This window comes from Colletotrichum costaricense, assembly GCF_030867565.1.
Source record: "Colletotrichum costaricense strain IMI 309622 chromosome Unknown Scaffold_6.1, whole genome shotgun sequence".
NCBI classification, from domain to species: Eukaryota; Fungi; Ascomycota; class Sordariomycetes; order Glomerellales; family Glomerellaceae; genus Colletotrichum; species Colletotrichum costaricense.
The window spans coordinates 1,129,429-1,145,301 of record NW_026848235.1 but is presented as its reverse complement, the minus strand read 5'-3'; the positions used below and the strand labels follow the sequence as shown (position 1 = coordinate 1,145,301).

The following is a 15,873-nucleotide window of genomic DNA, read 5'->3' as shown; positions in this document are numbered from 1 at the left end:
ATAGGAGGCTTCTAGCTGTATTATTTATTGTTTTCGATGCAGCTTCGGAGGTGTTCGACACGGGCGGCCAGCTCGGAGCTGCTGGAGCTTTACAACATGGTAGGTGCTGGTCGCAATGCAATGGAAGCCCTTGGCTCCCGAAACATGGCCCGAGTCAGACCGTCAAGTAAAGCGAGGACAAAGCTGAAAAGTCCCAAGTCTGTCTTGCATGAATGCAAAATCAGATGGGGTATTGCAAGTGGATGGGAGAGAAGCCTCGCAAAGCGATAATCTGATATCAGCCACGTCATAGCTGTTCCATGTTGAGTTGGTGGACAAGCCTAAGAACGAGGCTAAAAAAGGGATGCGAAGTGGTGGTGTCTGAATATGCATCTGGATTTGAGCATAACCCCAACTTGTTCGTAGGGATATCGTGGCCATTCTGTAGCCTCGTCTTCCCGGCCAATTTGGGAGCTCCGTGGCCGTTGCAATTCCTGCCCGCTCAATCGCCAGACCACCTGACCCCAGCTTTATGCCCAACTCAAACCTAAAACACAGTCACCGTATTAACATGATCGTTCTTGAGTACCTCAAACACGAGGCCGGGGAATCCAAAAAGAGTAGTGGTTGAATCGTCGCTGCCATCAAATCTCTTGGCGCCACTGTCCTCCCAACCTCCAAGAAATTCGCAGCTGCTGCCGGGGCTATCACCCCAGCCCCTATTGAGCACCATGCCTCTTTGGGGGGCTCTGAAGTCGCCTTCAGGGTACGCGCTGTTCCACCGTTCGTTTAGTCTCTCTTTAATCTCGGTGAACTTGGTCTCTGAGTTTGCCGCCGCACCGGGAGAGCCATCGTCAAGATAGCTAACTTCCCAACGGCAGCGACGGTGTCTGTTGAACTCATATGATCCAGGTACGTTACCATGAAGGACTAGTTTCGTAGCAACCAGTCGATCAGGAGACTCCGCCTTGATGGGTTTTCCTGGCGGCACTTGAGACTCGTGTTGCGAAGGCGGTGGTCTTGATGGGGGCGAGGGGGTAGACACCAACACATCAAATCCTAAGTAGAAGTAATTGTAGAAACATTCGCCAGAAACGTTTCCGGCGATGTCTTCTTCGATGGCTTCATCGTTGGAATCGTCTGAGCCAGTGTTGGCAGATGATTGGTCAGTGTCAGTGAGATCGTCTGGCCGATTCAAGTCAGCGCCGTTTGACCGAGCTCTGCTGTGGCTCGCCGTCCGAAGCTTGTGTATTGTCATCCTCTGGTCGTTCTTCCGATAAGTAGCGTTCGGGGGACCGAGCTCAGCGATCAACTCCTGTGGGCTCGTCTCTCCCAGGATGATCCAAAGGGACGAGTTGGTCCACTTGCGGAACAACTGGAGCTTCCCACCACCATGAATCTTGACCAGCGAGATCTCATCGGGAACGACATCCTTCCCCCTTGGAAGAACGGGAACCGTTTTGACACTCGGGAGAACCTCTGTCCAAAGGCTCTCTCGAGCTTGGGCCCACGAGTCTCCGCTGAAGACAGCCATGGAAGTGGGCACCTGGCTTGTCGCAGCAGAGAGGAGGGACACCACATCCTTATTGGGGGAGTATGCAGACTCGGCCAGTCGGAAGGTAAAGGCAACGCCAGGGTAGGACAGTATGTAGTTACCCAGGTTATCGGAAGAATCGGGTGTAGGGGGTATGTACTCTCCGCCGTAGGTTGGTCCGAGCAAGCGATGGTAGATTTGTCGGAAGGTTGGGCCGGAGGTAGATTCTCCGGGAACTGGAGACGATGGCGGTCCCTGCGCGTTGGCGGGTTTGACGAGATCACGGTCCTTAAACGTGACATGATTCTTCGTGAAGTCGACAATCTCTATCAGGCGCAGACGCTGTTCCGGACCGTCGAATCGTAGCCTTATGCCGTTGGCAGGGAGGCTGAGTGTTACGGGCTGTTGGACGGGTTGCTCGCGGGAGTAGGCAAGGTCGAGTTGTGGAAAGCGTTGCGGTTCGGCCTTCAGTCGCGTCAAGACATCATGCAAGGACGCTCCGAGAACTAAGCGACGAGCAATAGAGTTAGCGTCCGAGTGTGTACTGCAGCAGGCAGAGTTAATGCAAACCAAGAAACCCCAGAGCTCGTCCTGGGTGCAGTTGCGCAGTGAAGAGCGACATGATGAGCAATCGGATCGTGGCTCAGCGCGGGGTCCGCCGAGTGTTCAGGGCGGTGTTGTTGCAGGAACTGCGTCGATTTCTAGAATGTATATGGTGGCATGAGATGTGGCTACTGGTGGTTTTGGTAACGTCTTGCGCAAAGGAGATGTGTATGAGTGAAGGAGAGTGTTCCGAGAGTCAGCAGTAGAGACGGTGCAAGTTATTCTCCTGTCGTTGTTCACGGGTCCGTCAGAGGGGTTCATGTGATGCTGCAGCAGTGACAACGGACTAGCGGGGCGTGGGGTCGGAATGAGACGTCACTCGCTTATTAGAGGTACAAGGTACGAGATAGCACCGTTTGAGCAAATCAGAGTCGTTGAAGGCAGGTGCAGCAGATCCACCGGGCATGCAGGGGCCATGAGCTCTTATCTAATCGGCCAGCAAGCTCCAACGGAACACCCCACCTCAGTGAGGAGGGAAGTTACTTACAGACCTGAACCAGTGGAGGATGGGGAAGCTGTTGGGGATGATTGAGCTTCCTTCCGCTGCAAGCACGACAAGTCACGATCCAGGTACCAGTGTAACTCACATTTTGGATCTAATTGGAAGGCAATAGTGAGGAAAGTGCTTGCCAAGAAAGAGATCTTCAGTCCGTGTCAAAGTATCTTCTTTGCCCCAGGTAACTAGGTACATCTCTGAACTATTGGCAGGCGCGAAGACAGCCAGCGTACTTAGCATCAACATCATCTCAAGAATGTGCCAACGCAACCTCTTGGCTCGTCGGAGAATCGCCTCTTCCATCTGCTTGCAAGGTTTCAGCAACATGATGAACTTCTTCTGTACACGAACGCCAGTCAACAGAAGCCAATAGACAGAGCTTGCCAGAGATCAGTACACTTTGTATGCCACCGGACATACCTCCGGAAAGTCTCTCCAGTTACCTCACACGAGGCTTCCGGCTTCTCCATCGGCTTCCCTACTGTGTCCGCATAGAAACCATCCCGCCTCTGCAACAAGTATGCTTGCGACGGCCAGCAATATGCTTCATTCGGTAGTTTTCGCTTTCTCTCGCCTGAAGTTGAGCACGGAGAAGCCTCCAAGGCCTGACGCCCACAGACCTTCGTTCGACGAACTCTCACTCTGTTTCACCTATTCTTATTCGTTCAATCTACTTCTCAACAAGGATGGACCACAGCATCGCACACTTCTCACGCCTTTCAATCAATCTCCTGGCCAGTACTCCCACCACTACGGCTCGCTCGGAATTGGCATCGACTTATGAAGACCTGTGTCGACGCCCCTCAGTACTCAATAGTGAGCGTGAACTGGATCACAGGCCGTTTCGTCCGCTTTTCATCATATTAATCCATCAAACTCGTATTTAGAGCCTTAGCGTTGCTGCCACAGTCTCAAGCAGTGTCTTGGCTCCCTCTCTATTTCCAATAGGCAAGGGGAACATAACGTGTTGCTAAGACCCATAAAGTACATCAACAGAAGCGCGGAGCATCAATGTTCAACATGCCGCCTCATGTCCACCTCTCACTGGTATTATGCCACGATGGCCGGGTTGCCGCGGCACTCGTACCTCGTCTTCGGATTCGGCCTGCCTTTTAATTGACTTTGCTGTGCCTCTCGGAAAAGACATGGAGAGCGGTTCTCGGTCGGCGCAGTGAGTGCTACTACTCTTCAGTTTTCAGAACTAGAGTCCAGTGAAGCCTCACAAGCCCCGGAATTCACGGCCTTCTTGTCTGGTTATGTCAGGGCGTACCCTTATTCATCTCCAGGAGCAGCTGTAGCAGCTAACCCTTAGCAAGCTTGTCGATGCCTCTAGTCTCAATAGACCGACACAGGATCAAAGTCTCACAAATCCGTGACGAGCAAGATGGTGAAGTCGACAGCTGGATGTGCCCAGAATTCAATCTTCAGAAGTGAGTAGACGACCGAGGGTGAGCAAGCGACCTTTCCACGGGCCCGACTAATCCCATCAAGCACTAGTGTGGTCATCAGACCTACACCGTGGTTCTTCGATGGAATTAAGGGATCAGTATCCACGATGAACCTGAGCCTTGTCGCTCGGTCTCATCGCAATTGTCGTTGTTAGAGTGCCTCTTTGCATCTTCTGGACTAAAATCCTTCAGGCGGTATTCGTCAAAACTTGCAAGAATCACGGCGTCCCCGATCCGGGGTATCTTGCAATTTTTGAGGACCGCATTTTACTGCGCTAGGTATGATCATGCCGTCAAGTAGCAAAAAGCAATGGAAACGTCTGTGAGCTTCTCTGGTCATTCTCCCCAGACAGGTATTTCTACTGACTTCGTTATAGCAGGTCGACAGCTTTTACAGCACCGGTGCCGGTTCCACAATCTCCGCCTGACTCGACTCTTCAAGAATACGCGGGATTGCCCTTCAGTGTCACTATGATTCGGTTTCATTCTTCAACTTGAAGTACGACGATGGATCTCGCAGATCGATGCCGGCGGCAGCGGACAGTTTCAAGACGACAAGTGGGCCGACCGTGCGATCACGCACAGATTATGGCCTCAGAAGTCGCATGCACTATTCACTTACCTTCCACTCTCTGAGCCACTGCAATCGAATCCCATTGCATAGCTCAACATCGAATTCGCATTCATACCCAACGAAGGCGCCTCAATGCCCAACAGTATCAGCGCTTGTATGCGGCAGGCACAGCTTAGCTAGATCCCAGGTATTCCAGGGCTTAACATGTCGGCACACTAGGGGTCAACGACGTCAACGCCGTGGAATGAAGGAGTATGACCCATCTCTACGTCTGAAAACATTGTCCGGCGTAGCAAGTTGAGCACTTACGAGGGATCGCGTCCTCGTTGAAGAAAGCACTCCGCTACGAACGGCTTCCGCCTAAGCTTGCCTCGAGGCAGTCTCATCCGCGAAAAGCTCGCCTCACTCTTTGTGCCAAGACGTGTCAAAGTTTGATCTGATATCTGAGAGCAACTGCCGTCGGCGACAGGGTCCACCTCGTGCAGTAGTGCAACGATGCTCCGCAACGTGAGTCGGCCACGCCGTCTCTATGAACGGCGTGTCGACTTCGAGTCCTTGGAATTATGTAGACAACGTACCGTGATCTAGTTATGGCAAGCAAAGCGATATGTGTTGGCAGACGTTCAAAGTTAGCGAGCGCCAAATTAGTACTTGGTGAGTTGAGTATAAGTGAAAATGGCTCACGAGTTGGTATTCAGACTTCCGTTCATCTCGAGTTGCCGTCATTGAGTAGAATCCGATGGTACATCTCACAACGTAGATACAATCAAACCCCATCACTAATGATGAATCCCTGCCACCGCACCTTGCACCTGGAAAGCATGTTTCTACTTGGTCGAGTGGACACCACCGACAAGCGTAACATTCGAAAAACCAGGAAGTAGATAGACCCGAATCGCGGTATGGTGAGAGCAGCTTCGAGCACACGATGCCTTACGCTTTAATGCACACAATCACCGCAATGAAGTCAAGTTCGATCTCTTCTTCCATAGTCTACTCATCAGAGTCGGAATTCGTTCCCGTGACGTGGGTTTCTTCCCAAACGAAGAACCAAAAACCATGCCGCTTTCGACGCTTCTGATTCGCGGGTTGAAAGGTGTGGTTATCTCAACACTGTCTCGTTGGTACCGACGCGGGAAAGGATTCAAGCGATGCTGACTATACCTTGAATAGGTAGGTGAGTATCCAATGTTAATGGGGACCATCAGCCCTGGTCTTCCCCTCGACACTTTTCTGTCTTGCCATGTCATCGCCACTCGGCCCCGAAAAATACCTCGGCAGCGTACTATTGAGGAACAACCACAATGAACGTCAGAGACGCCGGCCTAGCCTCTCACGATGCAGAATTCATCGTAGAAGCCTTCGACTCGACACTCGCGCCGCTCGCGGCCATGGGCAGCGGCGCGATGTGGGGATCGCAGCCCTTTAGCCGGAAAGACGGCTTCGTCGAGGAAACCCTTAAGGACGTCGCGGCGTCGGAGAGGTACCGGACTACCGGCGAAGGCGATGCTTTGAGAATCTTTATTGCCGAAGTTGAGGTTCAGTCCCCGACGGTGACCGGGGCGATTACCCCGCACGACGCCGGGCAAGACGAGCCGGGCCTCCGGTACAGGGCCGCCGAGGACGGGAAGCGTTATGTATCCGTCGGCGCCGCGCTCATGCGCACGAATTGGCTTCCGGGTCACGTCAAGAGGCAATTTAACAAAGAAGAGAAGATTCGCGACGAGTTGGAGGGGAAGAAGGACGGTTTCGTGTACCTCGATGTGATTGTCATGGATTACAGGACCGGGCGGTATCGCAAGGGCGCTGGAGAGGCGCTCATCCGACGGGCCAAGGAGTATGGGGTTGAGGAGGGCATGCAGGTGCTTTATGTTGATGCGTGGGCTGGGAACGAGAAGAAGTTGAACAGGTGAGTCCGACAGAGGAGTGGCGTTAGACGATGTGATTGTTTTTAATGACGGAGAATAGGTTCTATGAACGGCAGGGATTTGTTGTCGTTGACGACTTTGCTTTTGCGCGTACTAATAAACCTGCTTGGCTTGGTACGCTCATGCGTCTGGATTTGTCGACGATAGATGGACATCAAGCATGAACAGGCGCATCCACGAGTTATGTCGGGACTGTTGACGAGACACCAATGAAGGTCTCTCACACTAGGCCAGTCTACAAGTTGCTTATACGATATCAGCTCAAACTCTAGGCGAAGGTCGAGAAACGTAGTTTTCCTTGACTTGAATCGAATCATCGTCTCATCGGATGGCTATCTGGTAGCGGTGCCTGGGTTTCTATCAAAGTGGGACCCGGTCTTAAGGTTTCCGTTTAGATCAGACCCAAATAGAGAAAATGAAGAAAGGAGAGAAGGAGACGAGAAAAGGGGACCTCTGTAGGGAATCGAACGAAAGATTAGGTTGAGTAAGGCTCGAGGACTTTCGGCTTCATACAAAGACTCCCCCCTCATACCCCTCGGCCACGTTCCCCTTGTGCCTCTTACCTATGACAGGAGAGAAAATTTGACTCGAGTACCCTTCTTCTCAGGGAGTATTCTACTCTCTTGGATGGATCGTACGAATACACGACGACACCCTTCTCATGTAAGGTACTCCCGGTTGCAAGCCTTTATAGAGAGGCTCAACTGCTGACCGCATTCAGGCTAAATGGAACCTCACTGTCACCACCCTCCACGTGGATTTTCTCCAATGTTTACAGCCTGCTATCATGGGCTTTGTACAGCGTATGAACGGTTTCCAGAGACGATGCTTCCGTTGACCCGAGAAATGGGGAACGTCGCAGTGTTGGACTGAATGAAGTAGCAGAGACTAAGTGGCAGAATCGCTGGGGGTCCCCATTCGTGTAGCGTCACTACTTCCCAATTCAGGGTCCGGAGACAGACACATCATCCGGTCCGCAGTCTTTTTGTTCTATGAATACCGTAGACCGGACTAGGTTTGAATGGCAGGCTGGGCTCAAAAGCGCAAGCGAAAGAGATTTGTGATTTTCAATCGCTGACCGACCGCCTCGAACGGTCGAGTAACAACCGACGAATACCCTCTCACGAGGGAAACACTGATGGGACTCGAATCAGAATGTTAGAAGCTCTACAGCTCAATTCTGGCAAATTTTATGACTTTGTCTCTTTTCAGACGCCCGAGATTGTTGATAGATGGAGGTGACGACGCAGCCACTAGCCCGCAATTCTTCGGAATCATTGCGTCCGCCGCCCACTTTCGCAGACCTTAAAAGGGAAAGTTGCATATATAAGACGATGTCCATGGCCTACCACCCAAAGACACGAAGAACAGCTGTTCTTCACCAAGTTCGGGTCCAAAAACCCACCCACTAGAGTTTACAACAGAGCAAGAAGAAGGAAAAAGATCGAATCTCACAATGAGGCCTCTCACCCTCCTGACCACGGCCCTCACAGGCCTCCTCGCCCCCTCCCTCACGAGCGCCGCCTCCCTCCAACAGGTGACCTCCTTCGGTGCCAACCCGTCGGGCGCAAAGATGTACATCTACGTCCCGGACAAGCTCGCGGCGAGCCCACCCATCATCGTAGCGATCCACTACTGCTCCGGCACCGCGAGCGCGTACTACTCCAACACGCCCTACAAAGGGTATGCCGACACCTACGGGCTGATTGTCATCTACCCGGAGTCGCCGTACTCTGGCACGTGCTGGGACGTCAGCTCGACCGCGTCCCTGACGCATAACGGTGGCGGGAACAGTAATGCGATTGCGAACATGGTGACGTATACGCTTGATAAATATGCCGGTGACAAGAGCAAGGTTTTCGTGACGGGGACGTCTTCGGGGGCCATGATGACGGTAAGTTCTTTTGTGTTTTCCAAACAAATAGCTTTTGTCAAAAGACATATATGATAGGGGAGAGAGCCTCTTCATCTTAAACAAGTGACATTCTGCTAAAGTCTAGTAAACTTAGAACGTCATGGCAGCAACCTACCCAGAGCTCTTCGCCGCCGGCATAGCCTACTCGGGCGTCCCTGCGGGCTGCTTCTACACCGGCACCGTCAACGGCTGGAACTCGACCTGCAGCCAGGGCCAGTCCATCGCCTCGCAGCAGGCCTGGGCCCAGACGGCGCTCAACATGTACCCCGGATACAGCGGCAGCCGGCCCCGGATGCAAATCTACCACGGCAGCGCCGACACGACGCTGTACCCGCAGAACTGGAACGAGACGATCAAGCAGTGGACGGGCGTGTTCGGGTACAGCCTCACGCCGCAGCAGACGCTGCCCGGCACGCCGAGCGGGCAGTATACAAAGTACGTGTACGGGCCGAACTTGGAGGGGATTTACGGGACGGGGGTCGGGCATAGTGTGCCTGTCATGGGGGCAGAGGATTTGAAGTGGTTTGGGATCACGGTGAGCTTTATTTCGATTTCCCGTTTCTTTCCTTTCTGTTTCAAAAGATAGAGCTTGACTGACGTTCGTAGGGCGGCTCCACGCAGCCGGGAACAACGACGCAGACCTCGGCGGCACCACCGGCGACGTCGACGGCGAGCGCGCCGCCGACCGGAGGGTGCACGGTTGCGAGGTGGGGCCAATGCGGCGGGAGCGGGTGGAGCGGGTGTACTGCTTGCGCGAGCCCGTATACTTGCCAGGCCGCGAACCAGTGGTACTCTCAATGTCTTTGAATAATTTTCTTGGGCTGTTGCGGGCGATTGGGCAGGTAGAGGTATACTTGGATTCTACACTGCAGAGTATGAGGGTGAGTCAAGGTAAGTTTGGGAGACGGCGCTGATGTGGGGCCGTCAGCCTTCCGGGATGTTGGCCCAAGTCTCTCCTCCGGTCGACCGAGCTTTTTGAGCCGAACGGTTGCCGGGAGAGTGATCCCACTCTTTCCAGATAGAGCTACTTGATAACAAACTTAATTCTGAGGGGTTTTCCCTTCTTCCATGGCCAGAATCAGCTGTTTGAATGACTCTCGTCCCTGCAAAAAATGCATGTAGAGGCGTCGTCGGCCGTATTCCGATCCTTGTCTAAGGCCGAGAAATCGGCCTTTACGCCATGCACAACAAGCGCGCTGCACGAGACTTGCTCTAGCTCCGATCGGAAGAATAGTAGCTTGCTTGGATGCGTGCAGTGATGCCACGAAATTTCCCAATACTGTTCAAATATTTGGTAAAATCTCGGAGTGAAGGGCGGGAGGATGACCGCCGCAGGGTATTGCGTGATAGCGGAGAGACATCGCGCATTGGCTGCTTGGCGAGACCCGGCTCACCACTAACCTCACGGAATTAGACGACAGGAGGGAACATAGTCTATGGCATCCTTCGATAACGACATTTGGAAGGGACCCACAACAGTTGTTGATGCGATGGAAGCTACGAGGTTAAAGATCGCAGGTGTTCGCTGAAGGCTTCCCTTTGAGAGCATGCTTTACACGGAGCCTAGATGAAATCTTTTCGGCGGGCTCTGCGCACTTACACCTCAAGAAAGTGCACTTGATCGTAGTTTTCGATCAAAGAAATCACCCAAGTCATGGCCGACGAAAAAGAGGTCGAACCCAAAGTGACGTCTACGTCCAAGGGCAAGACCGTCTCGGAGAAGAACGCCGACGTGACGCTGCGACTCCTCGAGCAGCATGGCGACGAGTTCGGTCCCATGACGCCCGAGATGGAGAAGAAGATTCGTAGGAAGCTCTATCTCCGCGTCATGACTCTCCTCTCGGCCATCAACATCATGCTTTTTGTAAGTTGATCGCGATGGAACCTGGGTTTGTGTGATGAGCAGTTAGCTAACCGTGACTTATTCCCCAGGTCGACAAGTCGACGCTCGGTTATGCAGCTATCTTGGGCCTCTTTGAGGAAACGGGAATCAGACAAGCCCAATACAACAACTTGAACACGATGTTCTACGTCGGTAAGCAAAAACTCACCTACGCATCCTCGCTCTAACAACCCACAAACATCAAACAAACACAACTAACACACCATCCTCAAAGGCTACCTAGCCTTCCAATGGCCAGGCCACATCCTCATGCAGAAGCTCCCCTTTAGCAAATATGTAGCCATCACGATCTTCATCTGGTCCGTCCTCATCTTCCTCCACTGCGCAGCAACCTCCTACGCCGGCCTCATCGTCCTCCGCCTCCTCCTCGGCGCCGCCGAGGCCACAATCGTGCCCGCGATGGAAATCACAATCGGCATGTTCTTCAACCGCCGCGAGCAGTCCTACCTCCAGCCCGTACTCTGGATCACCTGCCAGGCCGCGCCCCTCGTCACCGGCTTCCTCTCCTACGGCCTCCTCTACGCCGAGGGGCCCGTCCTCCCCTGGAAGCTCCTCCACATCGTCACCGGCGGCCTCACGCTCTTCCTCGCGGTCTGGGTCTGGTTCGAGTACCCTTCCAACCCGGCCGAGGCCCGCTTCCTCACCTTGGAAGAGAAAATCCACGTCATCCGCCGCGTCCACGCCGCGCAGCAGAGCTCCATCGAGCAAAAGCGCTTCAAGCGCGAACAAGTCGTCGAGACCCTCCGCGACCCGGTATCCTGGTTGTTTGCGCTGCAGTCCTTCACGCTGATGTACTCCAACAACCTAAACTACGGCCAAAAGAACCTCATCACCACCTCCATCGGCATCAAGCCCCTCGGCTCGACCCTCGTCGCCGCGGCCGGCGGCGCCTTCGGCATACTCTGCTGCGTCGTCGCCACCCTCGCCCTCCGCCGCTGGCCTAGCAACCTCGCCCTCCACGGCACCCTCTGGTGCATGCCCGCCGTCGCGGGCGGCGTCGCGATGGTCACGGTCCCCTGGGACCGCAAGATCGGCCTCCTGGCGTGCCTGATCCTCGCGGCGGCGACGTACGGCGTGACGTACATCATCGCGCTGGGGTGGACGACGTCCACGGCGGCGGGGTACACCAAGAAGCTGACGCGGAACGTCATGTTCATGCTGGGGTACAGCGTCGGCAACCTCGTGTCGCCGCAGATCTGGGTGCCGGCCAACGCGCCGCGATTCTATGGCGCGTGGGCGTCCATGATTTCGGTGAGCTGGATCGGGACGCCGGTGATTTTGTGGATCATCCGGTTCATACTCGTGAGGAGGAATAAGGAGCGGTTGGAGTATATTGCTGGGCTGAGCGAGGATGAGCGGGACGGGTGGGTTGAGCAGGTCGACGAGGGCGGCGAGACGATCCGGGTCAAGGTCGATTTGGCGGTTTTGGACCTGACTGATCTGCAGAATAAGCAGTTTCTATACCCCATATGAAGGGGTGAGGATGTAGTTCCTCATAGTTGTCAGCGTCTTTGCGAGGACTGTTGAATATCAATCATACTGCCGTAAGGCCTCGTATCGATCTCTCGACGGTCCCAGTCGTTTTACTCCCTTTGTTTCCAACTATGGCTTGCTGAGATGCAACTCGACTTGGAGACCTGAAGGTCAAATTTGTGCTTATCCAGTCGTTCATAGAGTTTCTCCTCAACTAACAAATATGAAGTTGTTCTGGGCTTATCAAGAGTTAACATGCAATCCGTAAAGTCTTCAAACGGTCGACACTCTGTGTTGGCTGTTTTGATTGGGTATGTATAAGCGTGTTTCTCTAGTGGGAGACTGTCATTGCCAATTGCTCGGAGGGGCCACAAAATTAGACTTCGCAAGTTGGCTCTCACTTATGTGGATTGTTCAATGGCGTGCGACACCTATTTATCGTCATGAAGTCTGAAAAACGTGTAGGACATGACAAACACTTCTAGGAAACGCACAACTCGAGGGATCAGAAGGAAAAACTTGTATTATTCAGTTCTTGAGACAAGCCGTTAACTTGCTACGACATCTATGCCATGTCCATTCCATGCCTGATAACTCCCGGCTCGGCATTGGAAAACGAAGTAGTTAACACAAGGTTTCTGTGTGACCTTATTCGGTCAAGAATGTGATACAAAGGGTTGAATGTAGAATCTCGGACCAAGAAAGCCGTCTGTCCCTTGATAAACGGGCTCAATTACAAACGATATGAGCCATGAATAGAGAGAAGGTGAGCCGCAACCAGATACCAGCCTCACTCGACTCTCTTCTTGCCCTCCTCGGCATGAAGGTATCTCGCCGTGCTGAGACCGCGCTCATGACGAGCAACAAAGGAGCCAAGGACGGAATCCTTCCGGGCCTTGGACATGTGCTCGGCGTAGCCCTCGTTTGCCCACGGTCTGGGGTTGAGCTTAGGCCAGTTGACCTGAGATAGGTTGTCAGCTGGGTTGAACATGGACAGGGACAAGGGGCAGCATGATGGCTGTGACTTACGTAAAGCATGCCGTGGCTAAAGACGAAGCTGGCAGACCAGACGGCGACGGCGAGCCAGAAGAGGATGAAGACACGGATGGTGACGACGGCCTCGCTTTTGGAGAACAGACCGACAAGAACGAGGAAGATGCTGAAAGCGAGGAGGTAAGGGACCGACTGGATGAGAATGGGGCGGCGGTCGGCAAAGACCAGGGAGCCTCCAATATTTGCGGTACCAGGGAGGAATACGCCGAGGAACAGGTCGTACGAGTCCTGGCGGGGACCGTCAAAGAAGTTGTTCTTGAAGTAGCGGGTGACGCCGATGCGGGCATCCTGAAGAGCGCCGACCTTTGTGCGGTTGCCGGTGCGGGTGACGTCTGTCTTCATGGCTCCGGTGCCGGAGTACGAGTTGGACACAACGTCGGCGTTGTCGGCCCAAAGGTTGCGGAACATGTGCTCAAAGGCCGGGTCTTCGTCGCGGAAGGACGAGCCGCGGGACATCAAGCCCATCTCCTCAAAGATGCGGTCCAACATGTGGCGGGCAAACATGGATTGGACCACGTTTGTGCGATCCAGGCAGTCCATGCAATTTGTGCGCATGACGCTGGTCTGGTAGCTGCGTGGCTCGAGACGGCCGTCGTTGGATCCCGGCATGTCCACCGCACGGAAGTAGCCTTGATCTTGGAGAGCCTCCTGCAGCTTCTCGACGAGGGCGTATGCGCGGTGCATCTTCATGCCCTTGGTCTCGTGGTGGTAGTCAAAGTAGATGTAGTGCAGGCGGTCGAACTCGACGGCGCGCTTCTCGGGCTGGATTGTGGTGAACTTTTCGTCCGTGATACGGTCGCCCTCGGTCCGCTCTTTTGGCGACGATACGAGCTTCTCAACCATTTGCTCGTATGAGCTCTTGACGCGCTGCTCGCGACCCTTTTGGTTCACGAGGTTGATGAGGTAGTTGTCGCCGTAGAGACGGATCTGTTCCTCGAAATGCGCCTTGGCCGCCGGCAGAGCGCTATCGATGCCGCGAACCTGAAGCTTGGGAACGTAGCGGAGGCTGTTGATCTCGGCCCAGTAGGTGGGCACACTGCCGCGAGTCTGGACGTAGGACATGATTTGGGTCTCCTTCCCGTCGGCGCCGTACTTGCCGCTCTGCATATCGCTGCTGCCGGCAAAGCCGCCCATACCACTGCCTGAGTCATTGAAGATGGTGATCTGCTCCGTCTCGTTGTAGTTGGCAGCGTGGCCCTCGTCGTCAACGCCTCGAGTGAAATATCTGGTGCCGCCGCGGTGTCTAGATCTACGAGAGATGAGGGTGACGGTGACGGGGGTTCCCTTGAAGGTGGTGGGGCGGATCTCGAGCATGCCAAAGATGACGGGGAGGATGAAGGGGTCGACGCCGGGCTGGGGACCAACATGACCTCTGGCGCCCCTCGTTCGGAAGTCGATCAGGTCTGACTGGATGAAGCGGTTGAAGAAGAAGCGGTCGTCTGTGCGCTGCCAGAGCGGGAGAGAGGCGTCGGCGGAGGCCTGGCGCTGGAAGGAGTTTGTGAGGTCGAGAGAGTAGGAGAAGTACATGGGGCCGTTCTTCATGAAGGTCTCGAGCAGACCAATAAAGGTATCTTCGTCGGGGTCTCGGATCTGGCGCTCGCGCATGGGAAGGATCTCGGTGCTGATAACTTTGTAGACCATGTGGCCCTTGAGGCGGCCGACAGGCTGGGCCTTGTTGATTATGATGACATACTTGTCTGAAGAGAGAATGGGAGTCAGCGAATTGTGTTGTATTGCAGGCCAAGAGGGGTTGACGGCGTTGCTGGCGACAGTATGGGATCCTACCAAGTCTGAGTTGGACTATGCCCAGAATTCCGGCGATGCTTGATTGCCGGGATACTCTCTTGCCCAGGCCTGCATCTCCAAGGCGAAGGTCTCCGGTCGGTCTGTCAATGACCAGGGCAGGAGCATCAGGCGAGGAGGGAGAAGTGAAGACGTAAGAGTCGGGAGCGACCTTGACATTGATGTCGCGATAGGGAAAGGTGGGTGCCATGGCGACGGGCGGCAACGGGATGATGAAAGGGTAGTGAGTAGCGAAGAGAAGGAAGAGCTAGACGGACAAGGCAATGCAAGGCTAGGCAAAGCAGAAAAGAAGCGAATGAATGAGGGGAGGTCGAAGGGAGGGGGGATGCCTTGAAGCCCTTATTGTCGTCCAACTGGGAGGTTGTTGAAGTTGGAGCTGACGGTCGCAAGTTCAAGCGTCGAGCATTCAGTACCCAGAGCCTTGAGGACAGCTTGAGGCTTTGGTTGGCTGCACTGAATTGTGAACCCCAATAAAAATGGCTGTCGTCACTCTGCAGTCGCAAGCACAGCCTGGGTGGAATGGGGGGCAAGGGGAGCGTCTCCACACAAGGTAAAGGTACTTTGACGAGGTACCTTTTTAGAAACTTGTAGGAAACGACCTTAGGTAGAGTTAAGGTACCTCAACTGAGGTAGAACAGCCTGCTTAGAGCTTCGGTACTGCTGTGCAAGGGGCTGAAGACGCACTGGAACTCTGGGAATCTGAATGTCCGGCTTGTGAAAGAGGGACCGAACAACTAGAAGCACAGGCCATGTTTAGGAGCTATGATCCAATGAGGGAGCTGGGCAGCTGTTTAGATCTGAAGATTACATACGCAGTACTCCGTAGAGCCATCACCTTAGGTAAGCCTGGGATCAAGAGCAGTCCTGAGGCTGAGGTGCTGCCAGTCCTGTGATGCTGTGATGATGGTGCCGTGGCTGATTCATGACTAAAGCAGTACGTACCCCTGATGATGCACCCGACCTCTGGCGGCGGCAGACTGCCACTGCCCAGCAGGCCGGGAGAGACTCGAAGATTACATAACACGGCAAAATCCTCCCGTCGGCCAATCAACGCAGACCACTTTGCCTAACTATCGAGCTGGAGGTCACCTTAGTCGGGCTCCTGGCGGGTCTGGCACCTGGTCAGAAGTCATCGGGGTCGTAGGTGTCCCCCGTCCGTCCGTC

At 54.1% G+C, this 15,873-nt stretch overlaps 5 protein-coding genes across 5 annotated transcripts; 3 read left to right on the top strand and 2 right to left on the bottom strand.

Moving 5' to 3' along the window:
• Nucleotides 1-526: 526 nt before the first annotated feature.
• Nucleotides 527-2,135, bottom strand: CCOS01_06603 (uncharacterized protein; the record flags this gene model as incomplete). Its single annotated transcript, XM_060454771.1, has 2 exons — nt 527-2,019; nt 2,084-2,135. 2 exons carry the CDS (start codon nt 2,133-2,135, stop codon nt 527-529), a joined length of 1,545 nt encoding a protein of 514 aa, XP_060314471.1.
• A 3,803-nt stretch (nt 2,136-5,938) lies between these two features.
• On the top strand, nt 5,939-6,547 carry CCOS01_06602 (acetyltransferase; the record flags this gene model as incomplete). Its single annotated transcript, XM_060454770.1, has 1 exon — nt 5,939-6,547. The coding sequence occupies one exon, from the start codon at nt 5,939-5,941 to the stop codon at nt 6,545-6,547; it is 609 nt and encodes a 202-aa protein (XP_060314470.1).
• A 1,471-nt stretch (nt 6,548-8,018) lies between these two features.
• CCOS01_06601 (PHB depolymerase family esterase) lies at nt 8,019-9,284 on the top strand (the record flags this gene model as incomplete). The annotated part of the gene is made up of 3 exons (XM_060454769.1): nt 8,019-8,456; nt 8,572-9,012; nt 9,084-9,284. 3 exons carry the CDS (start codon nt 8,019-8,021, stop codon nt 9,282-9,284), a joined length of 1,080 nt encoding a protein of 359 aa, XP_060314469.1.
• Nucleotides 9,285-10,131: 847 nt separating this feature from the next.
• CCOS01_06600 (major facilitator superfamily transporter) lies at nt 10,132-11,853 on the top strand (the record flags this gene model as incomplete). The annotated part of the gene is made up of 3 exons (XM_060454768.1): nt 10,132-10,341; nt 10,410-10,512; nt 10,595-11,853. The coding sequence occupies 3 exons, from the start codon at nt 10,132-10,134 to the stop codon at nt 11,851-11,853; spliced, it is 1,572 nt and encodes a 523-aa protein (XP_060314468.1).
• A 790-nt stretch (nt 11,854-12,643) lies between these two features.
• Nucleotides 12,644-14,899, bottom strand: CCOS01_06599 (uncharacterized protein; the record flags this gene model as incomplete). Its single annotated transcript, XM_060454767.1, has 3 exons — nt 12,644-12,814; nt 12,883-14,603; nt 14,692-14,899. 3 exons carry the CDS (start codon nt 14,897-14,899, stop codon nt 12,644-12,646), a joined length of 2,100 nt encoding a protein of 699 aa, XP_060314467.1.
• Nucleotides 14,900-15,873: the final 974 nt, after the last annotated feature.